The sequence below is a fragment of the Telmatherina bonti genome (assembly GCF_933228915.1).
Source record: "Telmatherina bonti genome assembly, chromosome: 6".
NCBI lineage: Eukaryota > Metazoa > Chordata > Actinopteri > Atheriniformes > Telmatherinidae > Telmatherina > Telmatherina bonti.
The window spans coordinates 10550696-10562792 of NC_136624.1; the positions used below are offsets into that span (position 1 = coordinate 10550696).

General features: G+C 42.7%; 1 protein-coding gene across 1 annotated transcript in view; it reads left to right on the forward strand.

Annotated features, from left to right (window-relative positions):
• plxnb1b (plexin b1b) overlaps positions 1 to 12097 on the forward strand; it is a 138445-nt gene that overhangs the window by 118798 nt on the left and 7550 nt on the right. The window contains exons 22-33 of the mRNA XM_079242226.1: positions 1372 to 1614; positions 2741 to 2920; positions 3044 to 3192; positions 5505 to 5605; positions 7255 to 7472; positions 7601 to 7779; positions 7852 to 7918; positions 8045 to 8191; positions 8295 to 8460; positions 10184 to 10287; positions 10368 to 10452; positions 10541 to 10707. Of these exons, the coding sequence (XP_079098352.1) occupies positions 1372 to 1614; positions 2741 to 2920; positions 3044 to 3192; positions 5505 to 5605; positions 7255 to 7472; positions 7601 to 7779; positions 7852 to 7918; positions 8045 to 8191; positions 8295 to 8460; positions 10184 to 10287; positions 10368 to 10452; positions 10541 to 10707 (1806 nt within the window). The remainder of the gene's footprint in view (positions 1 to 1371; positions 1615 to 2740; positions 2921 to 3043; positions 3193 to 5504; positions 5606 to 7254; positions 7473 to 7600; positions 7780 to 7851; positions 7919 to 8044; positions 8192 to 8294; positions 8461 to 10183; positions 10288 to 10367; positions 10453 to 10540; positions 10708 to 12097) is intronic.

Here is a 12097-nt window from a genome sequence, read left to right on the forward strand (position 1 = left end):
GAAATAAAAGCAACACAAGATGACGTACCTTATTGGCCGCATGAAACCAAAAGGGGGGTTAAACTATCTCTTCGGGTGCATAAATCCCAAGCGATACTTGCTGTTGATCAATCATTCTTCTTCTCTCTCTCTCCAGACCACATGCAGCCTCTTATCGCTGCTTAAAGAGCACCACCAAAATATGTCCTGACTTCAACAACATTGAAACTTTGGTTCCCCCTGATATGTGAACTGGCTCAATACAATTACAATTTACATAACATAAAGGAAATTCTTAACAAACATATATTGTAATTTAGAACTCAAATAATTGAATAACTTAAACTGCCACTGATAGCAGCGACACCTTGGACATTTTTCTCGTCATCATCTCGGCTGTTCTGCAACTTCGTGGCAAAATTTCAGTCATAACTTTTCTTTTTAGTATATTTTTTACTGCAGTGTTTTTCTTTTTCTCACATCTTTTTCCTTCCTGGATGCATGTTACACTCTGGAGACCTTCATGACCTCGCACAAAAACTGCTTCATGCCCTTTGTAGGCATGTGCAGAAATCCCAGTATTTTTGCGAGAAGTCGTTGGACCATCAGGGAGACGAAGACGCTGTTTGTGTGTAAAATAATTTTCTAATCAACAGCTAATAAATATTTTAATGATCAGAAATGATTTTACACACAAATGAGTCTCGTATGGTCCCATGACTCCATGATATAACTGGGAAAATACCAGGATATCCTGCAGCTGCCTACAATGGAAAACCAGTTAAAAATGTTGAAAGAAAAGTGTTTTTTCTTCCAAATGAAATTGTGACTGTAAAGAATGAGCGGTTTTAAACTGTAACAATAGTAACTTGAAAATAAAAGTCAGTGGGATGTTGAACCAGGGGGGCCTGAACACACTTCCCTGAAGGGGAAGGTCACATTCCCGTTCAGAAAACACTTTTCATCATGTGGCCCTGGTAAAGTGAGTCGCGAGCGTTAAAGTCGGAATTTGTTTTGTACGTTTTGTCAGTTTTGTTGCTAAAACGCAGCATGTCTAGGATGCTAACTACCCCAAAGCCCCACCCCCTGATATTTATTATGTAGAAAATAATTCATGACTTGTCTGTTTTGTAACGAATAATTGGTCGTTGAAATAATATAATTAGTAGTTTAAGAGGTAAAATCCTAAAAAACGATCCTGTGTTTGGTAGTTTTGAGCAGGTCTGAAGTTGTTTCAGCGATTTCTGGGGGAAAAAAAGCCAAATAAACTTTGATGTTTGATGATTAAGTTGCTGAGTTTTATGAACATTTTCAGCCAGAGGGTGGTGTATCTGAGGATGACATAAAGGATGACAGGAAAATGTTAATAAGCTTCTTTTTTCCCACCTTTAGTACATGGAACGCTGTGGGGTCAACTCCTCCTCCCTGATCCTGTGCCGCTCTCCTAAGGTGGACATGTCCATCTTCGGGTCAAAGGTCAAAGTGGAGTTTCTGCTGGACAACCTGCGCTTTGACTTCAGCTCTTTGAACAGTCAGCCCTTCACCTATGAGCCCAACCCTGTCCTGCAGCATCTGAACCAGCAGGACCCCCAGAAGGCCTACCGCTACAACCCCAGCAGTTTCATCCAGCTGGAGGTCAGAGAGAGGCGATGCAGCCAGAGAGGCTGTCGGTGTGAAAGGCTTCTGCTGAATGAACATCACCAGCTCTTCCATGTTCCTGTTCCAGAGCTGAAAGGCAAATTGGAAAAATATTTAAATAAACGTTTAAAAAAAAAAGCGTCCTCCTCAACAGCTGAAGAAATGATCTTTTCATTTCTGTCAGTAAGGAATTCTGGTTGCATTTTCACTCTTTAGATGGATGCATTCATGCATTTTAAGGCTGCTTCATCCATTTTCACTGCTATTGGAAACTCTAAATTCTTCTAATTGACGGCTCGGAATAGGATGGATTGGTGTATCAGTTTAGCCCTCGCAGGTAACCATAACTACATCCGTCAGGAGGAGGACACAACCCAGAAACAAAGGAGAACGGTGAACATCCAGTGTGTGTTTGTTCTTCTGGTACCGTCTGGTGTTCTTATTGCAACGTCACACAAGAGGTGATGATTCTCTCCACCAATGAATGGATTGCACTGTGTCAAGCTCCACCCATCAGTAAGCTTAGTACTCCAACAGAGGGCTCCCAAAAACGTACTCTGGGTCGGATGTTCTGGTACTCCTTCCAGTTTTTGCTCTTGGTGACACAAAAAAAATGCAAACCGACTTGGGTTTGAAACAGGACTTGAGTCTAGCAACCAAAGGAACGTCTGTAGGAGCCTTATGAACATGTTTATCAACATCAGTCTGAGCTTGGGATCTTTCCAGTTTCCCTTTCACCTCTGAAATGACCTCTGTAAAGAGTCCAGCATGGGATCTTCAGAAATTGTAAGCAGGACTTCAAGCTTCTTTAATGCAGCCGGTGACATTCATTCAGCATGAAGAGCAGATTCTGGTCTGGTGATGTAACCGTGCAAATGATAAACATCACGGTTTGGTCACGTCTGAGGAAAATTTTCCATGTCCTGAATTCATATTACCAGTTAAATGATAATGAAAAACTTCATTAAGGTTACTTTTGTGGACTTAAAGGAGAAGAGAGTACATAAATAATCTTTCAGAGTTTTGTCTCAGAGTATTTCCACCATTTCTGATTCTCCTTCTGGACCTCATGAACGTATGGAGAGGGAAAAACAAGGTGGGTTTGTTGGCTGTCTTCTCTCAGGGGGACAACCTGGACCTGGCCATCACTAAAGAGGAGGTGGTGGTGTTGATCGGGGAGGGAATCTGTGCTGTTAAGACCTTGACCAGAAACCATCTGTACTGCGAGCCTCCAGCCCAGCAGCCTCCACCGGGACCAAACTGCAACAAGTGTGAGGGCTCCGATCATCTGCCTGAATTCACTGTGAGTCCACCGCGTTTCCTCTTCGGCAGCATGGAAAGATCTCTGAAAAGACCTCAGGGTTTTATTGACAGCTGAAATCACCACGGCTGCTTCAGGGTTTAATCTGAGGTGTGTGTGTTTTAGGTCCACATGGGCAACCTGAACTTCTCTCTTGGCAAAGTTCAGTATGACAGTCTCAGCCCGTCCACCTTCCCAATGGAGGCTCAGATAGGAGTCGGGGTCGGAGCCTCCATTGTCGCCCTCATCGTCTTCATTATCGTCCTCATATACAGGTCAGTGGGCGGAGCTTCAGATTTCACTGTCGGAAAGCTTTAACCCTTAAAGCAGGGGTGTCAAACTGGAGTCCTGGAGGGCCGGTATCCGGCAGGTTTTTGTTGTTTCCTCTACACCAACTCAGCTGATTCAAATCAAATGAATCCAGAAGCTTCTTGTCAACCCATTTATGACTTTAGGTCAGGTGTGTTGGAGCATGGAGACAACAGAAACCTGCAGGATACCGGCCCTCTGGGACTGAAGTTTAACATCTGTGCCTTAAAGCTTCACTAGATTGATCTCCCCCTCTGGGTGGTAGCAGTCAGCAGTTTCTCAGGAAGAGTATTGTGTAACTGCGAGGTGATCTGCGGACTTTTTCCAGGCAGTTACATCCCATCCATGAGGTTTACAGGCCATCCACGAAATGTTACTAAAACGCCTCTATTTTGACCTGGACATGATGAGGAAACCGCTTCCTGTCAAACTTCTCCATTGACAACAGTGTCTAATTAGGAGCAGCCAAAGGTCAACAAGCGAGCAGACAGTTCTATGTCTGTCTGAAAAGAACAAAAATAATGGTCCTGTATGGCTGGAATGAAGCAGAGATCTCTCTAACTGCGGTGCCAAAAAGCAGCAGAGAGAGTTGGTAAACAGTAGCGTACACAGTGGTGTGCAGTAAGAAATAAATGTAATTTTTACATTTTAATAATTAGTTTATATATATTACATATATTCTTATCTTTAATATAATCCTTCAGATGATGATTTCTTATAGCTTGTAGTATCTATCGATTTGAAACTGATGGCTTTTAGTTCTTTTCGTGGGTAAAATGACTCAACAGCACCTCCTCCTGGCCAGGCAGATAAGCTGCACAACTCATCACCGTGGCAACAGTCCTGCACCTTTTCCTCTCATATTGTCGCAACGGTGTGTTCACGCATTCGCTGTCCGTTCCCTCATTTAAAATCATATATATAGAAAGGCAGATCACTATGCTGCTTTTATGTTACTGCACTATGTTAATGGTCTACGTACGCTCAGAAGAATTAGTGAAATGAGGCTACACTTTCAAATTTGTTGTTATGGTCACCGGAGGATGACTTTGCGAGTGAGGCTTGAACAATTCTGAGGAAATACATCAACATACATTACTGCTTGTCACGACAGACAAAGTTAAATAGTCTGGGACTGCTCCTGAATATGTTAGCTAGCTTTGCAAGTTTTTCCCATCTCGATTGTGTCAGATTAAGCAGACGGTTACCCGTCTACACATTAAAATGATCAGTTGCCCAGTTTGCGACTGTCTGCCTACCTAACCTGCCTGAGTTTACATATCTGCTCTTACTTATTGTTTGTTTTCTGCAGAGTTACGTATTGATTAGCACTGTGGCTTCAAAGCAAGAAGGTCACCGGTTCAAACCTCCATGTTTATGCGTGGGTTCTCTCTGGGTACTCCGGCTTCCTCCCACCATCCAAACACGTGATGTTAGCTTAACTGATGACTCTAAATTGTCTCTAGGAGTGAGTGTGAATGGTTGTTTGTCATTCTGTGTTGACCCTGTGATGGACCGGCCGGTCCAGGCTGGACCTGTCTCTGGCCTAATGATTACTGAGATAGACTCCAGCTCCCCTTTGACCCTTAATTAGACAAGCGGTTAAGAAAATGACTGACTGACTGTGTGTTTGCTTCAGTGCCAATATTTTTCTCCTGAAAGCCAAGACTTTGAGAGAATGATATGCAGTAGTGGCGCTGCAGTGCACGCTACATGCACAACAGGGATCCAATCCAACAGCTCCCCTTTCGGCTGGTTTAAGGCTCTGCCAATAAACCCCATCTCCAGCCTGGAGAACGGGGCGGGGCTGGATATTGGGCGGAGTTGGTTGTCAAAAGGGCGTGGCTATGGTTAATGTTAATGTTAGGGTTAGCAGTGGCCATTTAGAGGGAAGGAGAAACATGATCCAATCAAAATGTTAAGGAGGCAGGGTTGGACATCCAGCCCCGTCTCATTCTCCAGTCTAAGCCAGGACTCTTGGCTATGCAGAACTTTGCAGGATCCCCGTGTGAAAGCTGCTTTATATCAGCCAAACATCCACACCTGCATTGCTACAACACCACAGCTCTTTGGCTTTTGAAACAGTGACTGAGGTCCAACAAAAAAGGTTTTAAAAAGACCCAGATTAACTTTAAAATCTTCCAAGTTGATCAAGGTTTTAGTGTATGAGTAGTCCTGGTTCTTGTTAAGCCTTTTCACCTTGATGTCCCTCTATCAAGCATGAAGCCTGTGTTGCTAGACCTTTTTCCAGACCCGTCTGATCTGGTCTGTGTTGCAGGAGGAAGAGTAAACAAGCTTTAAGGGATTACAAAAAGGTCCAGATCCAACTGGAGAACCTGGAGACCAGTGTGAGAGACCGCTGTAAGAAAGAGTTCACAGGTAAGAGAGTCAACATAATGGCAATGAAAAGAACTGGAGAGATGCAAGCATTTGTGGATACATATGCAGGTGCATCTCAAAAAATAAGAATATTATAAAAAAGTTCTATATTTTTTGTTGCTCATTTCTGAATGTGAAACCTATATATTTTATAGATTTATTACACATAGAGTGAAACATTTCAAATATTCAATCCTTGAAATTTTGATAATTGTGGCTTATAGATAATGAAAACCCAAAATGCAGTGTCTCAGAAAACTAGAATATTGTGGAAAAAAATCTTAGAAAGTCATGGTGTCACACCCTAATCAACTAGTTAACTCAAAATACTTGCAAAGGTATCCCAAACCTTTAAATGGTCTCTCAGTCTGGGTCAGATGGTTACAAAGTCATGGGGAAGACTGCTGACTTGACAGATATCCAGAAGAAGATCATTGAACCTCCACAAGGAGGGAAAACCATAAAAGGTCATTTCTAAAGAAGCTGCTTGTTCACAGATTGCTGTATCCAAGTATATTAATGGAAAGTTGAGTGGAAGGAAAAGTTGTACCAGCAAAAGGAATAACCGGAGCCTTGAGAGGATTGTAAAGCAGCATCCATTCAAGAATTTGGGGAGCTTCACAAGGAGTGGACTGAAGCTGGACTCAGTGCATCAAGAATCACTACACAGATGAATCCTAGTCATGGTCTACAAATGTCCCATTCCTCATGTCAAGCCACACCTGAACCAGAGACAACGACAGAAGTGTCTCCCCTGGACTAAGGAGAAAAAGGACTGGACTGTTTCTCAGATGAATTTGGAAACCAAGGTCCCAGAGTCTGGAGGAAGAGTGGAGAGGCACAGAATCCATGTTGCTGGAAGTCCAGTGTGAAGTTTCCACAGATGTGGGGAGCCATGTCATCTGCTGGTGTTGCTCCACTGTGTTTCCTGAAGTGCACAGTCAACACAACATCTACCAGGACATTTTACAGCACTTCATGCTTCCTTCTGCTGACAAGCTTGATGTAGATGCTGATTTTTTTTTTCCCAGCAGGACTTGGCACCTGCATACACTGCCAAAGGCACCAAAAGCTGCTTCAATGTTACTGTGCTTGATTAACCAACAAACTCACCTGATCTGAACCCCATAGAGAATCTGTGGGGTGTTGTCAGGAGGAAGAGACACCAGACCCAACTATGCAGATGACCTGAAGGCTGCTATTAAAACAACCTGGGCTTCCATTACACCTGAGCAGCGCCACACACTGATCGCTTCCATTGCCACACCACATTGATGCAGTAATTCATCCAAAAGGAAGCCCAACCAAGTACATGGAAATGAACATACTTTTCAGAAGCCTGACATTTTTGTTTAAATATTGTTTTTTTTCATTGATTTTATGGAATATTCTAATAATCTGAGACACTGCATTTTGAGTTTTCGTTATATATAAGCCCCACTATCATCAACATTTCAAGAAATAAATGTGAGAAATGTTTCATTATGTGTGATGAATCTATATAACATGTAAGGTTCACATTTTGAAATGAGAGACAGAAGAGATTGAACTTTTTCAAAATATTCTAATTTTCTGAGACGTACCTGTAAAAAGCTGTGAATATGAGAAACAGGGTGATCCTGATCCCCTTCTCCTGCACCTCCACCCAGACCTGATGACAGAGATGATGGACATGTCCAGCGACCTGGTTGGCTCGGGCATACCTTTCCTTGACTACCGGATGTATGCAGAGCGCATTTTCTTCCCTGGCCACCGGGAGTCTCCACTGAGGCGAGATCTTGATGTCCAGGAGTGTCGGAGGCAGACGGTGGAGCAGGGCCTGGTGCAGCTGTCAAACCTGCTCAACAGCAAACTTTTCCTCACTAAGGTATCAGCATCATCATCATCGTTAACATTACTGCTGCATGCACCTTGAAGACATCTTCAATTTTTGCATCTTAAAGATAACTTGTGCATTTTTATGGAAGACATCTTAAATTTATTTTGCTATTTCAGTTCATTCACACTCTGGAGAACCAGCGGACCTTCTCTCCTCGAGACCGAGCCTACGTGGCCTCCCTTCTGACGGTGGCGCTTCACGGCAAACTGGAGTATTTCACCGACATCCTGAAGACACTGTTAAATGATCTAGTGGAGCAATACGTGGCCAAGAACCCCAAACTGATGCTGCGAAGGTAGGAAGCTCGGATTAGACCGGGAATGTGGATTTACGCTCGCAAGTGTTCTAACCCAACGTCTCTTTGCAGAACAGAGACTGTGGTGGAGAAACTTTTGACCAACTGGATGTCCATCTGTCTGTACGCGTTCCTCAGGGTCAGTCAGCATTTTTTTTCCAAGAGCTTCTATTTGCAGTTTGTATTTGCAGAGTCATAAACCACTGATAAAGAAAAGCTGGTCTTTGTGTAAGAATGTGTCTAAATGGAGCGTGTGTGTGTGTAGGACTCGGCAGGAGAGCCTCTTTACATGTTGTTCAGGGCAATAAAACACCAGGTAGATAAAGGACCGGTGGATACAGTCACTGGAAAGGCCAAATATACCCTGAATGACAACCGCTTGCTGAGGGAGGACGTGGAGTACAAGACCCTGGTGAGCACAGCGCAGACGGACAGAAACAGATGAAGGTCACCTTCAAAGTGTCGTATGTTTTACCAGCCTTCGTTGTCCTCTCCATTACTTTCTCCTTCTGCAGACACTGAATGTGTTGGTGCAGAGTGGAGGAGTAAACGAGACGCAGCCCTTGCCCTCCAAAGTGCTGGACTGTGACACCATCACACAGGTGAAGGAGAAGCTGCTGGACCAGGTGTACAAAGGCACTTCCTTCTCTCATCGGCCGCACGTCGACTCACTGGACCTGGGTGAGAATCCATCACGATGTCACACTTAGATGAGCAGATCACAGATTCTGTGCTAGCACAGCGGGAGTCAGTAGGAATTGCCAAGCTGCTGTCCTTCGTGTTTGTTGAGCTGTAGCATCTTCTGATAGCTTTAATAATGCTGGTTGGCGTTGCTATGACAACAGGGTCTGCTTGTTGCCTAGGCTATGACCACAGAGATGATGTCTGCCTGCTCAGTCACGCTAAAACAGACATAAAGTTGGAGCTTTCAGTGGATTTAAGGCTCTGTGCACGCCTGGAAGAGATGAGTTGTTGCATTGAAAGAATTCTTGAACCCTGAGTGGCAGAAGGGTCTACTGCACACATAGATGTAGATTTATGATTCTGGTTTCATCTATTTGTTTTATACAGTAAGTTAAAAACAACCCTTAACCTCAGCAGAAAAGCTGAGAAAAATACAGAATGGAAGTTGATGTGGTCGGTCGTGGTGGTACCCTGCGCTCTGGAGCAATTTCAGAGAAAACTGGAAGACTTGTTTCCATGACGGATATGTTGGATGAAAGCCAAGAAAAAAGCCTGTGTTCTGCTGTATAATTTGTGTTTGTAAAGGAGAAACTCTGGCTGTAAAAAGAAGTTTGTTGGAGAAATTTTCTGGATATTTTAAAGTGGCAGATGTATCGTGTGATGTGAGGCTCCATGCATGATTTCTGACATTTTCATAGAATTTAACCTGCTGTTGTGTGAAAACTGTAAAATGTCACTAAATTTTGTTTAAGACAGTAAAAGTGTTATCTTTAGTGACCCATTGAAACCAAGAATGAAGTTTGTACGTGGAAGAACGGATGAGTTATCAGCCTCCAAAGTGGGCCGGGTTTTGTCTTGTTTTGGCGTTATACTATTCTTTTTCACTGGGAAAAGAAAAATCATATTTTTTCAATTTTTGTGAAAACCAGAAGTGTAAGTGCCCATGTTTCAGATCTGTGACTTTAATGTCTGCATTTGATTTATTTTAGGCATATTGTATTCCTCTGCATACAGCTCACCTTTGGGCTAAATATAAGAAAGCCTGTCTGCGCAGGCTGCAGATGGCTTATAGCGATGCACTGCGAGTGCTCTTGAGGAGGCCGAGATGGAAAAGTACCACAGAAATGTTTGTCAGAGTTGGTGTGAAGACACTTCAGGCCTTGCTTCAATCTTACATGTATAATTTCATGTGCCGTCTCGAAAGATCTGGAAATTAAGCAATATCTCTCACTAATATATCGACTCATTTCCAGTCTGACTTGTGGAGACATTGGCATGATTGTTTTAAAATGTCTATTTATTTTATTGTTTGTCTCTTTGTTTATCTTTTTAATGGACCATAAGTCCGGAATAAAGATTTAAGTAAGAATCTTAGACAATATATCATGTTTGTACTACTGAGGCCCAGACTGCTAATTACTTACAGCAGCTTTAGAGGTCATTCTGGTGTTTGCATGTTGTTGGATCTTCCCAGCTGGTTTCCATCGCTGGTCAGAGTCCAATCAGGCTGGTGGAGCTGGTGATCGGAGGAAACTTCTGGGCTTTTAGGGAAGGTCCAGCCTCTGGCTGCTGCTATTATAGGAAATAAAAGTAACAGCACATTGTCTGCCATTTCATAGGAACTTTAACTACGGCACAACATTTTGTTTGGAAAAAATATTGTTTTTATGATTGGCTTTTGAGCATTTGTCATTTTCATGGTTTGACTGCTCGTGTTCAGAGTGGAGGTCTGGCGTTGCCGGACACCTCATCCTGTCAGACGAGGACTTGACTTCTGTGGTGCAGGGCAACTGGAAACGTCTCAACACTCTGCAGCATTACAAGGTGACAACTTTACCTGATGAACCTCCACAGAGTGAAAAAGGAAAGGCTGGTACATGCCGAAATGTCTTATGTTGCTTTAGGTCCCAGATGGAGCCACAGTAGCGCTGGTCCCTCGCCACAGCAAAAACATTCACCATGACAACCACGACTACATAGCTGGAGAGAGTGAGTTTCTCTGCAACACTGACTTCATGGCTTTTCAGAAAGATGAAGTATCCTGATCAGCAGAGGATGTTGACGGTTGTGTGCACAGAGACGCCGATGCTGGAGGATGCAGATGAAGGTGGAGTGAAGCTGTGGCATCTGGTGAAGGCCAGTGAGGAGCCAGAGCTACCTAAACACCGGCGGGGCAGCCTGAGGGAGAGGGAGAGAGCCAAGGCCATCCCTGAGATTTACCTGACCCGCCTTCTGTCCATGAAGGTACACAGACACACACACCTTTAAAAACCAAAGATTATCCGTTTGTGAAGCAGAGAAACCAAGCGGCAACCTCCGGCGGTTAAAAGTGAAGCCTATGTGGAAGTGAATAAAACTGCAGTTCCCCCTTCATCCACTAGGAGCTCCAAAACAGAGCAAATCCCCATAGACTCCCATGTTAAAAAGACCAACTTCACAAAAATCTGGTTCAAAAATCCGTTTTAGGTTTAATAGGTCAGGTTTACCTTCATGACAACTGTGGGGGGAGTGAATTTCTCTTTTCCATTTAGAAGTAATGACATTTCGAAAATTTGGCATATTAAGGGGTGTGTTCTTTTGATTGACAGGTATACAATCTCCAAGAAGGAGGAACGTAGAACAACCGCAGTTTTTAGCCGGTTAACATTGTGGCTTGGCTTTAGCCCACTTACCTCTGTTAGCTGGTTAACTCTTGTCAACTCCATGTTCGCTCGATTAGCTCTTAGCTACATTTAGATCGGAGTTCGCTAGATGTCAATCATCCACAACACGCTACCAGCCTCCGTCTCAGCTCCACCTCTTTGCCCATTTTTGTATTTTTACGGGACAGACAAAACATGTGACGCTGGCAAGATGGTGATGGTGGGAACCGCCTACCGAGCCTCATTTCAGCTCTTCATAAGGTGACGTCACGGAGGCTCCACCCATCTTTTAAATACGATCTATGAGAGAAACCTTTAGTGTTCGTAAGCATTAGGGTTTGACAATTCGATTCCAATTTTTGAGTGCCTGTTCAAGTTAAATTGTGATTCTCACGATTCATTGATATTGCTGATTTTTGTAGACTGAAAACAATAAAAAATGTTTGACACTTTTTTTTTTTTAGTCATTTTTCTTGATTTTAATTAGGAAAAAACAACAAATCAGCCAGACCATCATTCTGCTGCTATAATGGCCAAGAACACAAGTAAAAAGATCAATAAAAAAAAATGAAAACGGCAAAAATTTTATAATGGATTATTTTTATTTGAAAAAAATAAACCCCGATATTTTAACAAAAAAAAAATTTTTTTTTTTTAACAAAAAAAAAAAATCAATTTTAAAATTGTGAAGCAAAAAAAAATCCAGATTTTAAATTTTTTGATTAGATTTTCGCACCCCTAAAAAGCATCGACCGCTGGATGGACAAATGATTTTCATGGTGTTTTGCTTGTCTTTAGTTATCAGCTGTTTCCATGGTAACGTTTGTTCTGCCTGGTCGTTTGTATTTCCAGTGACTAAAACATGCCACATCCATAATGACATGGAAGACTGAGACGTTTTACTTACAGCCGATGATTCAATCTTTTATTAAATGAAACAATCTAATTGAGATTTGGTGTTAGAGAGCCAAGTTAGTTGATTATTGGTCAAC